General features: G+C 50.5%; 1 protein-coding gene across 2 annotated transcripts in view; it reads left to right on the top strand.

Annotated features, from left to right (window-relative positions):
• Window positions 1–11,905: 11,905 nt before the first annotated feature.
• PLA2G4E (phospholipase A2 group IVE) overlaps window positions 11,906–18,842 on the top strand; it is a 45,540-nt gene continuing 38,603 nt past the window's right edge. Inside the window, exons 1-3 of one of the 2 annotated variants that reach the window (XM_073800798.1) lie at window positions 11,938–12,048; window positions 12,613–12,690; window positions 18,430–18,502. In XM_073800798.1, coding sequence (XP_073656899.1) covers window positions 11,953–12,048; window positions 12,613–12,690; window positions 18,430–18,502 — 247 coding nt within the window. In that variant the 5' untranslated portion in view covers window positions 11,938–11,952. Of the gene's footprint in view, window positions 12,049–12,612; window positions 12,691–18,429; window positions 18,503–18,842 lie in introns of both variants that reach the window. The other variant, XM_033851527.2, reaches the window with a different exon arrangement.

Genomic DNA, 18,842 nt, shown 5'->3' with positions numbered 1-18,842 from the left:
CCTTAGTCATCTAGGGAACACCAAGGTAGGGTTCCCCAAATGGGTTGGGATGGAGGAGACTGGAGGTTTCTGTGTTGGACATTTTAAATTTGAGGTGCTTGATATATGCATATCCGAGCAGAGATGTCAGGTGGGCAGGTGCAAACACAAGTCTGGAACTTGGGAGATAGGTCGGGGAGATAATTGGGTTGCCTACATGAAGCAGAATATAGATGGTTGTTGAAGCCATGAAGCTGGATGAGGTCTCCCAAAAATGGGGGTGGGGTGGGGCGGACAGAAGGGAAGAAGCAGAAGCCTATGCCCTTCTGCTCCCCACCTTCTAGACGCCTGGTGGAGGCAGAAGAGCCACCAAAGAAGACTGAGAAGGAATCGCCAATGAGGTTGGAAGAAACCAAGGAAGCCAAGAGACTTTGTCTATAAACGCCCCGTACTTTTATCAGAGTGGGTTGTCAGTAAATTTCTTCAGGAAGCACAAGCTTTGTGGCTGCTTGTTAGTGTCTTTGCGGCCTCTGGTGCACATCTGGAACGCTGAGTGACAGGTGGCTGACTGCAGGCCTCAGAGCCCACGCGGCTTCCCATGATCTCTGACATCAAGGCTGATACCTCTGCCTGGCTCCAGAGGCCTGACGAAATCGGACCCCACCCCAGCTGCCCACCCTATGGCCCAGCGCCTACCCTTCCCTCCTGGCGGGACTCGCCCTACTCTATGCCGCCTACAGGGTGTAAGGCAAGCTCATTCCCACCCCTTCACCTGGATTCTGCTGCTTCCCTTCCTGGAATGCCCTCCCTTCCTGCTGCCCTTCCTAGCCTGGCCCACATTTCAGGCCCAGCTCAAAGCTCAGTTCCCCAGTCTCTCCCCTTCTGCCCTCTACTTTTTTTTTTTGTAGTACGCGGGCCTCTCACTGCTGTGGCCTCTCCCGTTGTGGAGCACAGGCTCCGGACACACGGGCTCAGCAGCCATGGCTCAAGGGCCCAGCCGCTCTGTGGCATGTGGGATCCTCCCGGACCGGGGCACGAACCCGCGTCCCCTGCATCGGCAGGCGGACTCTCAACCACTGCGCCACCAGGGAAGCCCCTCCTCTACTTTTGTACTTGATGGATTTCCCTCAGGACCACCCCTGTGTATTACATCTTTTCACCTCAGGTTACTGAAGCCCACTGGACATCTTCTGCCCCGCCCTCCATATCTAAACCATCATACTGTGATGGTTCTATCCCGAAATTCGTCTTTTTTTTTTTTTTTTTGGCTACGTTGGGTCTTCGTTGCTGCACACGGGCTTTCTCTAGTTGCGGCGAGCGGGGGCTACTCTTCGTCTCAGTGAGCAGACTTCTCATTGCAGTGGCTTCTCTTGTTGCAGAGCATGGGCTCTAGGCGCGTGGCCTTCAGTAGCTGCAGTGTGCGGGTTCTAGGGCGCAGGGGCTTCAGTAGTTGTGGCACGTGGGCTCAGTAGTTGTAGCTTGTGGGCTCTAGAGTGCAGGTTCAGTAGTTGTGGTGCACGGGCTTAGTTGCTCCGCAGCATGTGGAATCTTCCCAGACCAGGGCTTGAACCCGTGTCCCCTGCATTGGCAGGCGTATTCTTAAGCACTGCACCACCAGAGAAGTCCCCTGAAATACGTCTTGAATCCCATCACTTCTCTCCATCCCTGCCACTCACCCTGGCCTGAGTCACCATGGGTTTCCCGTCTGAACCACTACAACTCATCTTCCTACCCCCAGGGAGAGTGGAGAAGTGCCGAGGACAGGAGGCTGGGATTGTCAGATGAGCCCAGATGTGACATCACACTAGCTCTGGGTCACTAGGTAAAAATCAGTCAGACCTAGTCATTCCAGTCGTAGTTATTTTCCCAAGAGCAATGAAGACTCATATTTACGCAAACACCTGTATGTGTGTATTCATAACAGCTTTATTCATAACTGCTGAAAATTGGAAACACCTTTATCCTTTAACTGACAAATGAATAAACAGATTGTAATTTTTACAATGGAAAACTACACAGCAGTGAAAAAGAAAGAACTCATACAACAACATAGATAAATCTCAAAAACTTTACACCAAACGAAAGAAGTCACCACAAAAGATTGAACAGTATGACTCCACTTACGTGAAGCTCTAGAAAAGACCCATCTAATTGGCAGCAACAGAAAGCAGATCACTGGTTCCCTGAGGCCCAGGGAGAAGTGGAAGCGTTGCCCAAAAGGGCCATGAGGCAAATTTTGGGAGCAAAGGAAATGATCTCCGTCTTGATTGTGGCAGTGGTTGCACATTTGTATATAGTTGTCAAAACCCATCAAATGGATAAACTTTATTGTGTTAAATTATACCTCAGTAAAGTTGATTTTTAAAGTAAAAAAAATAAGTCAATTCACCAAATGATGAGTTTGCCAAAAGTGCAATCATTCTACTGGGCCGTCCGCCAAGATGCCCTCATGCGGCTTTTCCCGAGCTGGGTCCTCAGGCTCCAGCAACCCCAGCCCAGCAGTTCTCACTGTTGGTTCACTCAGCCCCACCATCGCCCACAGGCCCACGGCTCTCCTTATTTCCAGGGCCCCTCAGGCAGCCTTGCGGAGTTTCCATGAGTCTGCCCAGACCTCTTCCCTCTACTCTCTGGGAGCCAAAGGGCACATCTGTGAAGCTGCATCTCACAGAGGTCAGACGTGCTCTCCGCTCTGGATCCCAAGAGTTTCTCGCTGTTACGCCAGCTGTCGGATGGTGGAGGTGGGGCAAGGATAAATGACTGCCTATGTATTTTTCCATATCTGTTATTTACAGGAAAACTGAGGCCTAGAGAAATTTAGAAACCAAGATTTATCTTCTGTTTCTCTTTGTATTTTGAAGACGGTCTCCTTCCTCAGGGCAGCAGAGGCCAGGGGCCAGTTTGAGGGAAGAAAGGACCAAAAGGATTGCAGGGACAAAAACAAAGAACAAAACCATACAGGTTAAAATGTTCACATTTCATCCGTTTTTTTGTTTTTTTTTTTTTAACTCTTTGTTAAGTCTTTGATTCCCAGGAGAGACTCACCAAAGAGTTCCTTACATACAAGAAATCTCTGTTCAGAGTCAGTCTGTCCAGAATTAGAGCCGGTGCTGGGCACTTCCTGAGTGCTCAGTGAAGGTTCTCCACCTGTGTCACATCAGCTGTCTCCTCCACTGAGCAATGCCACCTGCGGCTAGCACTTGGTGCCCTGCGGGCTCCATGGCCAGGTGACTCCTGCCCTACCTGGTCTCTGCCCATATCCGGCCTTGAGGCCAGCAGGAAGCCCTTCCATCTCTGTAAAGTGACCAGAGAGAAAGGCGGTGTCTGCCTGTGTAGACTTAGCCTGACCTAAACACAGATGGATGGGACTCTGCTCTGGCCAGGTGACCAGAGGCCATGAAGAAACGAATGGAGCCTGCAACCTTGCTTCCCATCGTCTCCCTCTGACACTCACAGGCCCTGCTCCGGATTCCTCCTCCTCCTCCACAGACATGCATGTTTATCCTTCCTGGGTACCGTCCCCTCAGGCCCAGAGTGACAGCTAGAGAAGCTGAGGCAGAGTCTGCATGGAACTGGGGGCCCTGGGAGACTGCAGGGCATTTGGGTAGGACGAGACCAGCGGCCGCTCCCGGCTGGTGAAGAGGGGGAGGCATTTATTTATCAGGGGGCTTTTGCAGGCCACGGCTTGCTCCAAGGAGCTACCCTGGGCTGATGAAGGAGGCATGCCTGCCTTCCAGCTCACCCAAACCACACAGTGCCGACGGCCACCTGTTCTGCCTGTAGGAGTAGGATTTGCTCTCGTTCTTAAATATTCTCTGCTCATGCGTCACCACTGCCAACAGAAGAATCATCATGATTCTTACACCTGACATTTGGTACCTTATTTAATAGCCTTTCTGAGTCTTCATACCTTTGCTCATGCTGTCTCACCAGACAAAAATGCTCTTTCCTGGGTCCTTATCCTTCCTTCGAGGGCAAGTTCAAGTTTTTTCTATTCCAGGCAGCCTCTTCTGACTTGCCCAGCCCTGGGTGGCTGTGATCCCCAAGGAGAATATTTTTACACCTCTCCTCATACGTAGCGTGAGCATCCTGAGACCATTTGCATGACCTTCCTGTCTCACCCAACGTACGTTGTGAGCTCCTTGGGCAGATGACATCTTTGTGTCTGAGGTTGCTGTCCTGTGGATCATAGCACTTGTATTGAATCCATCGCTAACTAAGGGCCGGCCATGTGCTATGACTTTATCTCGTTTAGTCTTCACAACCACCCTATGAGGTAGGAATTCTTTTGCTTCCCACTTTTCAGATGGAGAAACTCAGGCTTAGAGGGATAAACCTACCCAAGTTCATGCAGCTAACATGTGGTGGAACAAGTGTTCAAATCCAGGTCTGTGAAACTTCAACATCTAGACCTTGAACTAACTGGACAATGTCATCCTCACAGAGGTGACTGGTGACAAAGAGCAAACTCAGTGTACAGAAAGCTCCAGGCAGTCTTGCTATGTGTGAGAGAGAGTCAGGACGATAAAACCTATCATCCAGTTGAAACCAGAGGCACAAGCTTTAGTAGCAGAAACCTCACAAGATTGAGAAATGTTGAGCTATGGACACAAGTGCTTTGAGAATACAAAGCACTGAGTAGGACTTTAACATCTGCTTATAAAGATAAAGAAGGGCAGGATCTGTTGACAACATTAGGAACATAAATACTACCTACATTGGAATAAAGAGCCTTTCTTGTCATATTTATCTTTTTTTTTTTTTTTTTTTTTTTTTTTTTCGGTACGCGGGCCTCTCACTGTTGTGGCCTCTCCCGTTGCGGAGCACAGGCTCCGGAAACGCAGGCTCAGCGGCCATGGCTCACGGGCCCAGCCGCTCCGCGGCATGTGGGATCCTCCAGAACCGGGACACGAACCCATGTCCCCTGTATCGGCAGGCGGACTCTCAACCACTGCGCCACCAGGGAAGCCCATATTTATCCTTATTTTATATCTTGTCATCATGAAATAGTCACGTCTAATCTGTTGACCAGAAGTTCTGAGATATCTTGACATATTAACTTCAATGGTTGATTTTTTTTTTATCTCCCGTTACTTGGAGGGTATAATATTTGCTTTACTTTATGTTGTCAAAACTGTGTTTACTCACTGTATGTTTTTTTTAATGGAAGTATAGTTGATTTACAATGTTGTGTTAGTTTCTGATGTACAGCAAAGTGATTCAGTTATACTTATATATACATTCTTTTTCATATTCTTTTCCATTATGGTCTATTACAGGATATTGAGTATAGTTCCCTGTGCTATACTGCAGGACCTTGTTGTTTACCTATTTTATATACAATAGTTTGTATCTCTTAATCCCAAACTCCTAATTTATCCCTCCCCTACCCCCTTTTCCCTTTAAGGGAATCATAAGTTTGTTTTCTATGTCTGTGTTACTCATTATAAGTTTGTTTTAGGAAACTGAGCTTTATCAATGAACACAGGAACATAAAGAGACATTTAAAAAACATAATGGAGAATCTTGATTTTCCAGGGCAGTAGCATCTCCCAAAAGGCTGAGTGTATGAGGGTTAAGGCCAGAAGTTCCGGGACAGGCTGATTTGCATCACAGCCCTGTCACTTACTATGGTGACTCTGAGGAAGTGGCTTACCCTCTCCATGTCTCAATTAGTTTTTAAAATGAGATCATAATAGTATCTACTTCACAGGTAATACAAGATATGAAGAATAGTCCCCGTCACTTTGTAAACATTCAATAGATGGTAGCCACTCTGTTCCTGTCGGCATCTGTGTGATGGTCCAGTGGTGAATGTACCATAACTAACCGTCTTCTTACTGATGGGCGTTAGGTGTTTCCAGTTGATGAACAAGACCAGCAATGTTCCTGCCCTGAAAAGGGTTACGGTCTGGTGGAACGAGGCAAAAAGATGAACATGATAAATCAACATATGATATATTAAGTTAGATTTGATCTAATTTAACTTAATTAATAACCAGAGAAACACGGAAGCAAATAAGTGGTTGAAAGGCATACATGTTATAAAGGGTGGTCAGGGCAGGCCTGCTGGAGAAAATGACACTTGAGCAGAGCCATGAGAGAGAAGAAAGAGCCAGCTATGCACAGAGCAGAAAGTCAAGGACTTCGGGCAAGGGAGCGGCGAGCGCAAAAATCCCTGATGTGGAAAAGGATTTACCACGTTCAGGGCATGGAGGGCCATGAGACAGACCCTGATATTTAAGGAAACTTAATATATCATAAATTTGGCACCACGGATCAATAGGAAAAGAACACACTGTTTGATAGATGACATGGCTGCAAGTGGCTCACTATACAGGGTGAAATAAAGCAGCATCTCCACTTCACAAGCTGAACTGTGTTCAAGGGAAGGAGTAGAATGTGAGAAGCCATGACAAGAAGTAAAAGCCACCAGAAGCTATGGGAGGGTTCTAACCGGGGCTGTCGAATAATCTAGTTATGTTTTTAGGAGATTCTGTAGAGAATGGCTTATAACAAGGCAAAAGTGCAAGCAGGAAGACCAGTTAGCCTAATGCCATAGCTGAGATGAGGGAGATGATGACTCAGGCTGGAGCAGTGGCAGCGACTCTGGGGTAAAGCAGGAGGGAAAATAATTTCACTTGAGTGCAGAGGGCCGAGGACATGGCCTGTTATCACCCTAGGTGCCCATGAGCCCCGAGTTTGTCTTCTTGATTGTTACTTCCCTGAACCCACAAATCCTTTCCCATTCTCTCCCCAAAGAAAGGCAATCTTTATTCAACTTTCTCAGTGCTTTCCAATTTAATAGCTGCAGTGAAATTTCATTTTGGTTTTAATTTCTCTGATTACCAATGATTTTGAGCATCTCCTCAAATGCTTGTTAGTTTTTTGGGTTTCCCCTCCTATATATTGCAGGTTCAAATCTTTGGTTCACTTTTGTGTTGGCATGGCCGTCTTTTTCTTGTGGAGTATGTAAGAATTCTTCCTATATACTAGACATTAATCCTTTTGTGATTTGCAAATGCGATGCGAATGTCTTCTGTTATTCTGTCGGCTGTCTATTAACTGTTTCTCTGTGTTCTTAGTTGACAGAAACCCTTAATTCTTATGTAATCAAATTTAGAAATTTTTTTCCTTGTGGTTTGTGGATTCAAAATGATGTTTAAGAAATCCTCATCCCCAAGACCACAAATAGACTCTCCTGTGTTATCTTCTGCCAACTTCATAGTTTTCCCTTTCTTATGTTCACCCCATTTACAGCCCATCTTTTTATATGGGGACAGGTGAGGATGCTGTTTTATTTTACATTATACACTGAGCCACTCATGACCATGTCACCTCTTAAACAATCTGTTCTTTTTCTATTGATTTGTGGTGCCAATTTTCTCATATGTTAAGTTCCCTTAAATATCGGGGTCTATCTCTGCCCCCTCTACTTTGTTCCATTGGTCCTATTCTCTCACCAACACCCTACTGCTTGTGTTAGTGTGACTTTGTAGTTTATTTTAGTATCAGGCAGGGTAAGACTCTCCTCTTTACTGTTATTTTTTAAGAGTGGTTTGTTATCCACAGATATTTATTAAGAGGAAGGAATTTGGGATAAGTTTTGGAGGTAGAACGGTGCTTATGGCATCTTTTGCTTTACCCCAGTTTTACATTTCTATGTTTTTTGTTTGTTTGTTTTGTTTTGTCTTTTGCTGTGTTGGGTCTTCGTTGCTGTACGTGGCTTTCTCTAGTTGCAGCGTGCGGGGGCTACTCTTTGTTGCGGTGCGCAGGCTTCTCATTGCGGTGGCTTCTCTTGTTGCGGAGCACAGGATCTAGGCATGTGGGCTTCAGTAGTTGCAGCACACAGGCTCAGTAGTTGCAGTGCATGGGCTTCAGTAGTTGTGGCTTGAGGGCTCTAGAGTGCAGGCTCAGTAGTTGTGGTGCACAGGCCTAGTTGCTCCATGGCACGTGGGATCTTCCCAGACCAGGGATCGAAGTGTGTCCCCTGCATTGGCAGGTGGACTCTTAACCACTGCACCACCAGGGAAGTCCCTTTCTATGTATTTAAATCTGGCAACAGGGACTTCCCTGGTAGCGCAGTGGTTAAGAATCTGCCTGCCAATGCAGGGGACACGGGTTCGATCCCTGGTCCAGGAAGATCCCCCATGCCGAGGAGCAGCTAGGCCCGTGAGCCACAGCTACTGAGGCCTACGCACCTAGAGCCCATGCTCCACAACACGAGAGGCTGCCATGGTGAGAGGTCTACGCACCACAGCAAGGAGTGGCCCCAGCTCGTCACAACTAGAGAAAGCCTGTGCGTAGCAACAAAGAACCAACATAGCCAAAAATAAATAAATTGTTTTTAAAAATTTTTTTAAAAATCTGGCAGCATTTCCCTATTGGTTTCTAGGTTTTATACCTTGTTTAGGAAAATCCTCCTCTTCCTCATCATTCTCTAATATTTCATTTTAAACCTTCTATAGTGTTATTTTAACGTTTAGATATTTAATGTGTCTGGAATTTATTTTTGTGTGGTTATGAAGTTCATTTTAACTTTATAACTAACTTTATATTATTCCAAATGGTAAGCTATAATACTTTTTCCAGTAATGAATAGTCCATCGTTTCATCACTGATTTGAAATACTTCCTTCATTGTATAATGAAATTTCATGTGTACATAGGGCTGTTTCTGGGCTCTGCTTGGAAGGTATTGGAATCCAGAATTCGTTGGCAAGAATGGAAACGCATTAGATGTGTTGAGCAGGAGAATGACAGGTTGAGGGCGTGGTTACGAAGCTCCCTGGCCAGCCTGGTTTGTGGGGCAAAAACTCGTGAGAGGCAAGAGGCTGAGAATCAGATGCTGCTGATGGGGTGGGACGGAAGGGACAGGCACCCGAGGCATCTTGAAAGAGGAAAGGTGAAGAATTCATCCTTGCTGGTTCTCCTGGGAGTGATGTCAGCTGAGCCACTGGGAGGAATGTACTTTCCAATGCTGGGTTACCTGAGACCAAGAGGCGGCTGGTGAAGGCAGCTCCTGGTCACCCTGATAAATGGGAGCCAGTTAACAAGACCCCCGGACACAGTCAGAGGTGGAGGCTCAGAAGAGCAGGTTGGGGGGCTCTGGGGAGATCTCAGGCTTTCTGCTCATTAGGGAGGAAAGGGCGGTGGGTAGAAAGAAACCAAGTCCCCCCCACTTTGTGCGGAGGTGGCTTCAGAATTTCCGCATGAAGGAGCTCTGGAGCATCAGATTGTGTACCAAGAACACTGTTGTAGCTTTAATTGTGGGTTCATTCAGAGACACACTGGATCAGAGGAGGGGGTTAGGCTCCCGTCACCCCATAGTTGGACGTTACCTTATGCCTGGCACTCCCCACCTTCCCAGCCCACTCCCACAGCTCCCACCACCAAGGCCTCTGTCCCCTCCTGCCCTACTTAGAGTCCACACTGGACAATTCACCACTTAACTCAGCCCTCTCTGCTCCCCTCACTAGATCACAAATGCTTTGTTGTTTCCTTCCCGACTGCACCCTGTCAGCTCAGAGCCAGGCGGTAAATGCTGGCAGGTGAGTCCACTCTGTTTGCTGTTGCACCAGCTCCCACCGGGGTCAGAGGCTGTGTAGAGGGTGTGGAGGAAGAAGCTTCCACCCCACCTCCTGTGAGCTTCCTATTCAATCTGATTTCATTCAGCTAAAGTGAGGCCCCGCTCTTGAGGAGTTTATGCACAATGAGGAAATACAAGGATTGGAGACCCAGAGTTTTCACAGGCTGCCGAGGATGGATGGAGCGGGGTAGGGTGGGTGTTTGTGGCTAGGCTCCTTCAGTGAGAGGAGGATCAAGTTCTAGGCTTTGAGGAATGTTTTGGAGTTTGGGGCTTGCCCTGGGCCCATTTGATGGTGAAGGGTGGGGGAGTGGAGGGAATGGGTACCAGGCGGACACCTCCGTTGGGGGGAGGGTCCCCCTTCCCTCACTATAGCCTCACCACATCACATTCAGGACATTGTAGTGCTGTGGGCTGGGTTGTCTACAACATGAATCACCATTGCCTTCCGAAATTTCAGCTCTGATCATGTCACTGTCCTGCTCAAAAACCATTGATGGCTCCCCATTGCCTAGAGAATAAGTCCAAATTTAAAGCACACCTTTTATTTTTCTTTAATTTTTTAAAATATTTATTTATTTATCTGGCTGCTCCAGGTCTTATTTGCAGCACACTGGATCTTCCTTGCCATGTGCAGGTCATTTAGTTGCAGCATGAGGGATCTAGTTCCCCGACCAGGGATTGAACCTGGGCCCCCTGCATTGGGAGTGCGGAGTCTTAGCCACTGGACCACCAGGGAAGTCCCTAAAGTATGCCTTTCAAAGGTCACAACTATGGGGGCCTAATATATCTTTCCAGATTTGTTCCTTCACAGAACCTCCCTTCTCTCTGCCCAACTTCCACCACCCTCTGTGTCCCACTCTCCACCCCCCCATACCTCCTCCCACACAACTCGCTACTCTGATACCAGCCCACTTACATACCTGAGCATAGCCTGCTTTCTGGCCTCCTTATTCCTGTTCCTACTGCTCCTTCTTCCCATGATGCCCTTCTCACCTATCGTTAGCTACTGCAATCCCATCTCTCCTGCAAGACCCAATTCAGATGCTGCCTCTTCCACGAAGCCTTCTCATGCCCACTCTTTCCCTTCCCAGCTGACACTCATTTCCCCGTTTCTGTGCTCCGTAGCCAGTTATTAGGTCTGCAAACCACAGATTTTTACAAATGTAAAGGGTTTATATTGCTCCTTCTAGGATACCCCAGTTACCACAGGAGACTCAGACCTCTGAGCTTCTGAGGGGTTGGAAGCATTTGGTTCCCCAGCTGGACTGTCAGCAGCTTCAAGCTTGGACTTTCCTCTCTTAGTAGCACGTATGCAGTAGGTGCTCACTAAGCGCTGTGAACTAAATTGAATTTGGTAGAGTCCACCGAGGGGCGCGGATGCTGTTTGTGTCCCTGGCAGTGCGCCATGGCAGCGGCAGGGAAGGGTGCAAGCTGGGAGGGGTCCAAGCTAAGGCCCCATCCCCCGTCTGGAGAGCCTGGCAAGCAGAGAGGAGCAGGGTGGGGATGTCCTCCACCTGGCATACGGAGAGGCCCCACAGATACCACTGACCAGGTTCCATCCCTGCCTTCAAGCCCAATCAGCCCTGTATTCAGATCTCACCCTTAGTTTCATAAAATCACTTTAATCCATGGGCCGGAAAAGCCGGTTGTGGGCCCCCAGGCAATAGCTCAGGCAGGAAATTCCCAAAGCTCCCAGCTGCGCAGCTGAGTAAGCAAAGCTGCCTCCCCAGACCCCTGGAGTGAGCCAGCCACCAGGACAGAGATAGGGATCAGCTGCATGGGGCGAGAGCGTCTCTGAGCCCGGGGAAGGGGCTGGGCTCACCCTTTCTCCACCTGCCTGGGAGGGCAGGGACCACTAGCCCTTGACTCTCTCCTCACCAGGGATTCAGGCGATTACTTTCCTTCTTCATCCTCTAACTTTGAGTCCTGGTCATGGTCCCTGCCTCTCCTGAGGTCCCTGCCTACAGCTCCTGGGGCACTGAGCCATGGGGCTAAGTAGAGTCAGGAGGGAGGGCATATCCCCCAGAGGGGCACCTCTGAGCCATGACCTTGACAAGCTGTAGAGACAGCTTTTCCAAATCGTGGCTGGGCTAATCCTGAAGTCATGAGGGTCCAGCAGCCTCTTCCTGCCATTCTCTGGGGCAGTGGACAGGCTGGTCATTCTTCTTGGGGCAGCAGACCCCTGACCCTGCTGGTCCCTGCATTTCCAGGATCTGAAGACCTGAGGGTCCCTTGATACTAAGAGGCCTGTGCCCAGGAACCCCATCTGTCTACCTACCTAAACCCCTCCCCGGGGAATCCGAGACACTGCCAAGAGTCTTCCAGAGGGCGGGGCTCTGAGTAAGAGTATAAGTTCCCCATCTCACGGCCCAACGGCAGAGCCACACCATGCTCCAGAAGGAGATGCTTGTCTCAGCCTCCCACCACCTGTCACACCCAAGCCAAGCAGAAGATGGCAGGCCCTCCGCCACCTGCACCTTGGAGGTGAGGGAGCAGGGCTGGGTGGGTCCGGTGCTGAGAGCAGGAGACGGGTTCAGGGAGGGCTGGGGGCACCGCAGACTCCAGAGACGTGGAGCACCTCGGCTAGGGCAGCCCCTGCCTGGCGCTGGGAGACACAGTCTGGCCCAGTTGGGGCTGGGCTCCTGGGTGGATGGCCCAGCTGCAGATACCCACGGGCTTGACAAGACTCCATGGAGTGGCTCAGGGATGTCCTGGGCCCAGCAGCACCCAGGAGGACAGTGCTCAGCACTGCTGGGGGTGGGTCACATTTGGCCTCTCCTAACGGTGAGCAGGCATTTACCTTGTGGACGTCTTGAACTGCCTGCTGGGAGAGTGTGTGGTGTGGTGTCCGGTGAGTATCTGTGCCATTGCCAACCTGTCTCCATTGGCCACGAGGCACCCCTCCTGGGTCTGTGGTCTAGACTCCTGGGTCTCTGCAGCCCCTCACGGCCTTGCAGAGACACCCCAGGTTCATGGGTCAGGTTTCCAGGGCTCTAGACCAGCCCTGCCTTGGCTTTCCCATCGTCTCTGTCTTCCAATTTGCTGTAGGCATGCCATGGCAAGGGCTGTCAGCAGCAACATCTTCCTCCTTACCTTCCCCCGGCCCACACTAAATCATGGAGTGAGGCGAGTGATGCCCTGAAAGTGTCTTGTCCCTTTGGGGTGGGAGGTGGAGACCCTGCTCAGTCTCCAAGGAGCCCAGGAGGGAAACCCCATGCTGTATGGTGCCTGGTGTCCCGCCGCCTGGGCCAGGATAGACGTTGCCTTCTGGGCTGTGTTCCTCCACAGCCCTCAGGGGGCTGAGATAGCCTCTGGTCCACACGTGCTCCTGCCTCTCCTGTCTCGTTGAGTCTCCTGGAGCTTGGGCAAGGAGAAACCTCCACAGAGGGACAGAGCTTACCTTGAAGCGGGAATGAAGCAATTGAGAGCTGTGCCCATCCCTCTCAGGTCCTGGAGGGTCCATGACTCAGAGCTGGGATTTCTTGCCCTGACCTCTCACCTAGCCTGGGTGATAAAAAGGAAAACAGCCATAGTGGCTCCTCCCAGGTGACCCCTGGTCTGGGGTGCTGCTCAGACTAGCAGGGAAATGCTCTGGGATCCCACAGAGTTCCCATCCCAATGCTCTCCTTTTAGGGAGGGCCCTTGCCTCCTGGAAGCTATCGCCAGGCTGGTCTGAGCTCTGACACAGGTGTTGCAGGGAACTGATGGATACACCCAGCTCTCTAGGGAGGAGGAGGTGGCATCGCCAGCCGGGCCTGCCCTGAGAAGCGCCGCGGAGGAGAGTTCCCACAGGTTCCCCGGGAGCTGTACTCCCTCGTCAGCACCCAGAACTCATGCGCTGGTGTGGTTTGGGTATGTCTGACCCTAACCACTTCTGAAACAGGGTTGTCAGACCCTCCTCCCAACCCTCCCCCGCACCTGGGAGCCAGGCCCTGGGAGCCCATCTGTAACTAAATATTCTTCTAATTTGTGATGATAGCTAGTTTCTTGGGGTGTGAGGACAGTCCCAGAATGGGAGCTGAGGGTTTTACTCCTGCCTCTGCTATTAACTAGTCTAGTGCATGACCTGGAGCAAGCTTTTAACTGAGTTGGTTAATTCACGGTGAGAGCCAGCCTCCAGGTGGACGGAGAGGGCTCTGCCCTGCAGTCAGGTGGATCTGCGTCTGAGTCCTGGCCCCGCCCCTTCTGGGCTGTGTGACCCCATGTGAGATGCAAGCTCTCTAACCTCGGTCTTCTCCTCTGCAAAGCAGGATAACAGTACCTTCCTCAGAGTCTGGCTGGGATGGGGGGGGCGGGGGCGGGCGGTAGTTGAGAACAGATGCAGCAACCCCAGGTAGAGCAGAGCCCAGCGCACTAGAGGAGGGTAAGGAATTGTATTCCCAACTTCCCCGCCAAAGTCCTATCTCTAAAGTGAGGGTTTGGGAAGGGGTAATACTGGATTGCACAATAGCCAGTGCTGAGAGTCAAGCTCTTTTCCATATGAGCTGGCAAGATACCCCTGTCCTGAGGAGTTTTCGGGGGAAATGGAGTCCTGGCAAGTCCAGCCCCAGGGACCGAGGTGAGGGAGGAGGCTGGAGCCAGGTGTGTCTGCAGCCTGAGCAGTGACTTCCCAGGAAACTACCATCCAGCCACCCTCCCTGCACAGCTGTTCTGGTTATTAAAGTGTCTAAATACACTCCTCCACTGGTTGCCAAATAATCCCTGCCTTCAGTTCTAGCCCCTCCAGGGAGTGCTCCCTGGTCCTTATCCCAGGACCCTCCAATACCCCCATGAACTGGAGGATTACTGCCCATCCCAACTCCAGGGCCGCAGCCTGGCCATGCCTGTTGTTAAACTTTCACCCTGATGCCCAGCCAGGGCATCCTATTGGAAGGATGAGCTTGTCTAAGTCCCTGAAGTTCTTACCTGGATCCCGTAAGCTACCCCATACACTTGGGTTCCGTAAGCTCACTGGTTTCAGGTTCCCATAGTCACGGACTCTGTACTTTGATCTATTACGTCTTTCTACGTCTTTCTGTTCATTACCTCTGGGGCCATGAAGTTTTGCTTGTGTCTAGCACCACTCCAACTGAGCTGATCATATCAGGAGCAAAATATGTACACTCATGTTAATCCCAGAAGGTCATTTTTCACAGACCTCATTTCTGGAATCGTCTGGGCCCAAGACCCGAGTCCCATGTTCCCACTGCCTTCCTCTCCGCACCGCCCCTCTGGGCTCTCTCTCAAACCCTCCAGGCTCTGGCTCCCTGCTGGCAGATGTAAGAGTGCTTTGCAGAGTGCTTTGCAATTGGGTGTCTTCTGCAAATTCCTGGGCTAAAGGTGTAATCTGAGGCTCCAGAATGACCACAAAGGAGCCATCTGTGGCTGCTAGAAAGCGAGAGCTTCTCCAAGTACCCTTACAGTTCTGACGTGCTCTGTCTGTTTAAAACAGAGAGAGGTGATGAAATGTGTCAGAAGAGCACTGTAAATAGAAGGACTGCCAGAGTGTGGGGATTATTTGGGGGCTTTGGGGGAATGAAGGGTGAAAAGAAGACTCTGCCGGGAAAATAGATTTTCAGAGGACAAGACCAAGCACGAGGAGATGAGGGTAAGCAGCACCTGTCTTCGTGTTTGCCCACGGTCGCTTTCAAGTAAGGTGACAGTATAATTGTGGTTGTGAACGTGGGCTTAAGAATTAGAATTGGATTCAAACTCAGTTTCCTTTGATTCTAGCTGAGTGCCTGAAGTCAAAGGACTTAGGCTCAGATTCTCTATCTGTAAAGCAAGGCTAATAGTAAGATAAAATATAGAGATTATATACACAACACTTAGCATTTGGAAGACACTCAGCAGATGGTAGCTGTGTTGTTAATGGGGCTGAGTTAGAGTAGAAAGAAATGGTCAGCCTCGTTGGAAGGTATCGTGTTAGATGACAGCAGAGAGCTTTTCCTGGAAGGCAGGGAGACCTCAAGTGAGGTCCTGCGGGAAGCTGTAGATGCTCATTCTCTCCCAGCGAAGACACACGGGAGCTGGGCAGGGCCAAGGGCAGCCCCTCCTGGAGGCAGGAGAAGACCTATGATGGCCAAGAGGATCGTGACCCTGGGTTCAGAGACATGAGGAGTGACCCCTGCCTGGGCTGAGTCCTCAGGCAGCTCCCCTCTTGTAGCCCTCTAGCTGCCTTCTGAGAAAATGGGCCAGGGGGAACAGGTTTCACCAGAATTGCTCTCCTGGATGAAAGCTGACTCCTGCCTCCTCACCAGATCAAACCAGGACACACGCTCTGCCCAGGTGGGGAGTGAGAATGACGAGCCCACGTGCCCAGAGGCTGAGCCGTATTTCCAGAACCAAAAGAGAAGCAGTGTTGTGACCTTTGGCCCAGTTACAAAGCTCAAAAGGCAATCCCATTAGAGCAAGTTATTGACCATGAATATATTCAACATTTCAGAGTTAATCTCACAGAAGGAATCCTCAGGCCTGTATGTGTCTGCCAGTGTGGCTTTTGTTCCGATTGTGAGGCAGTTGTTGGGGAGAGAGGAGGAAGAAGCCCTAAAACTGACGTATGTATCTATCTCAGGGACTAAGCAACTGTCTTCCCAGCCATCGTCCTATTGTTCCTGGTCAGAATTAAGCCCCGAAGAGGCTGGAAGGACAGCCATCAAAATAACAGTTCTCATGACAAGGAAAAAAAAATTTTAACTACGTGTGATGATGGATAACTAAACTTCTTGTGGTAATCATCTGGCAATACTAAATACATATAGCAAATCATTATGCTGTATACCTCAACCTTATACAATGTTATACGTCAATTATTTCTTAACTTTTAAAAAGAGGGCAATACCTCTATTATAAAGGTTTTATGAGGATTAGAAACTATAAGAGAAGTGTCTAGCAAATAGTAATGTTACCAAAGGCAAGTCCGTGGACCCGATGCACAGTGAGGCCAAACAATACCAAAACGTCGGAGTTTGGAGCGGAGGAAAGTTTATTGCAGGGCCATGCAAGGAGACTGGTGGCTCATGCCTTAAAAATTCCCAAACTCCCTGAAAGCTTTCAGCGAAGCCCTTTTATAGGAAAGGTGAAGGAGGGGCATGGTTAGTTGTTGCAGACTTCTCGGTGTCCGAGCCTTTGTTCTTGAGGTCAGGTCACAGTCAGGTCACGATGTTCCTGTAAACCTCCACCAAAACAAATGGTATTCTCTCTTCTGACAAGAAAGGGCAAGGTCCCAAGGCTCAACTTTTGCCCTCTGAGGTCCAGCCTCTGGTAAGTGGAGGGGGTCCCTACGTGGGCTGGTTCCCTGCCTGGGAGTGTTGGACCAGCCTCCAGTCTGGGTCCTCGCGCCAGTGCCCAGGCCTGGCTGAGGAGGCAGATCTCAGCTGACGGTGTCCTCAGGGCAAGATCCCCAGACCCTGCACAGATCTCATCACTGAGGAAGCCAGGCACCCAGGAACCAGCTGGCCCTCGGGCTCCTCAGGCCACCCAAACAGGGGTGGGTCCCACGGCCTGTGACCCATGGAGACCCCGCCGCCATTAGGTCGCAGAGGCGGGGACTGCGGAGAGGTTCACTGCTGCTTCGTGGCCTGGGCCCGGCCAGTGGGTGGCCATGGCAAGGGCTCTGGAGCTCTGCGAGACCCAGCACCCAGCCTGTCCCCCAGGAGCCCAGCTCACCCGCTGGCCTGAGGCTGGAGGGCCCTGGGGAGAAGGCCGCTGTCCACCTCCACTGCACTCTCTGCCCCAGGACCCCCGTGAGGCTGACTGAGTGGGACCTCTAACCCCTGAGCTCAGGGTCTCGTACTAAGGGTCGGTGCCTGCCCTGCCCCGCTCTGCCCCGCCCCTACTGCAGTACGTGTTCAGTAGATGCTATTACAAATAGTATTATCTCTGATAACCGCCAAGGCAGATGAACTATCTGTGGGCAGTCTGAGTTGAAAATAAAAATAATTATAAATAGTGACCTTTTCTGAGTGGTGGCATTATGGGGACTTTTTTCCTTCATACTCTCATGTTTTTCCCTAAATCCCAATGTTATATTGTTTTTAATTTTTATTTATTTTTTTGTCTGTGTTGCGTCTTCGTTGCTACACACGGGCTTTTTCTAGTTGTGGCGAGCGGGGGCTGCTCTTCGTTGCAGTGCGCAGGCTTCTCACTGCCATGGCTTCTGTTGTTGTGGAGCATGGGCTCTAGGCGCCCAGGCTTCAGTAATTGCAGCACACGGGCTTCAGTAGTTGGGGCTCACAGGCTGTAGAGCGCAGGCTCGGTAGTTGTGGCGCATGGGCTTAGTTGCTCCACGGCATGTGGGATCTTCCCGGACCAGGGCTCGAACCTGTGTCCCCTGCATTGGCAGGCAGATTTTTAACCACTGCGCCACCAGGGAAGTCCCCCAATATTATTTTAAATACAGAAGAATTGCATCTTCTTGGAAGGGTAGAAAGTGATTCTAGTAACATGGAGTGGACGATGTGGAGTAAAGGGTTCCAGTTCAGAGGCCTCTATAAATGTCGTTGGGTGGGTTGGAGGAGTCCGATGGTGTCTGCCATGGGCGTGGGCTGGGAGTGGACAGTAAAAAGACTTGTCTAAGCCTGGGTAAAATGCTCAGGAAAAGGGCTTCCAATTCCCAGATCCAAACAAGCAAGACAGGGACGGAACAGGCATGAAGCTGTCCCTCTTCCCGGGTGTGCTGGCTCAGAGTAGGGTGAGGACAAAGCCCCTCACGTCCATAGCCTCGGGCCGCCTGGGGACCAGAAGCAGCCTCCAGAGCCCAGAAACACCGATGGACAGTGGGGAGGTTGCTTGAGCCTGGGCAGTGGGAGCCTGTGCTGCTCTCTCCGTCAAGGCCACCTGCCACAATCGCCCAAAGAGTGAGTCCACTGTCCTCTCAATCCACAGGAGGAGCTGTCTCCATGCCACCTGCTGACAGTGAGGGTCATCCGGATGAAAAACGTCCAACAGGCTGACGTGGGTAAGTATCCCCCTCCCTCTTCCCTCCTTCTTCTCTGCATCTGGGGCCAGGATGGAGACAGGCCCCGGGGGAGAAATGGTCAGGTGTGGCTGTGTGTGTGTGTGTGTGTGTGTGTGTGTGTGTGTGTGTGCACGCTCTATGTTCAAGTTGTATTACAGACTTTGGGGTTTGTATCATTTTCCCAGGCCCCTCCCTCTAGCTGCACCCTTGGCATGACCGGCCCTTGCATTCGGCCTCCTCCAACGGCTCACTTCGCTCTCTCCTCCCCACTCTCCCCTCCCTAGGATCCGTTCCAGGAGTAGCTTCTCCCACACTGGGCACTCCTTGTCTCTGCATGAGT

Source organism: Tursiops truncatus, chromosome 2, assembly GCF_011762595.2.
Source record: "Tursiops truncatus isolate mTurTru1 chromosome 2, mTurTru1.mat.Y, whole genome shotgun sequence".
NCBI classification, from domain to species: domain Eukaryota; kingdom Metazoa; phylum Chordata; class Mammalia; order Artiodactyla; family Delphinidae; genus Tursiops; species Tursiops truncatus.
This window is presented reverse-complemented; position numbering and strand designations above follow the sequence as displayed.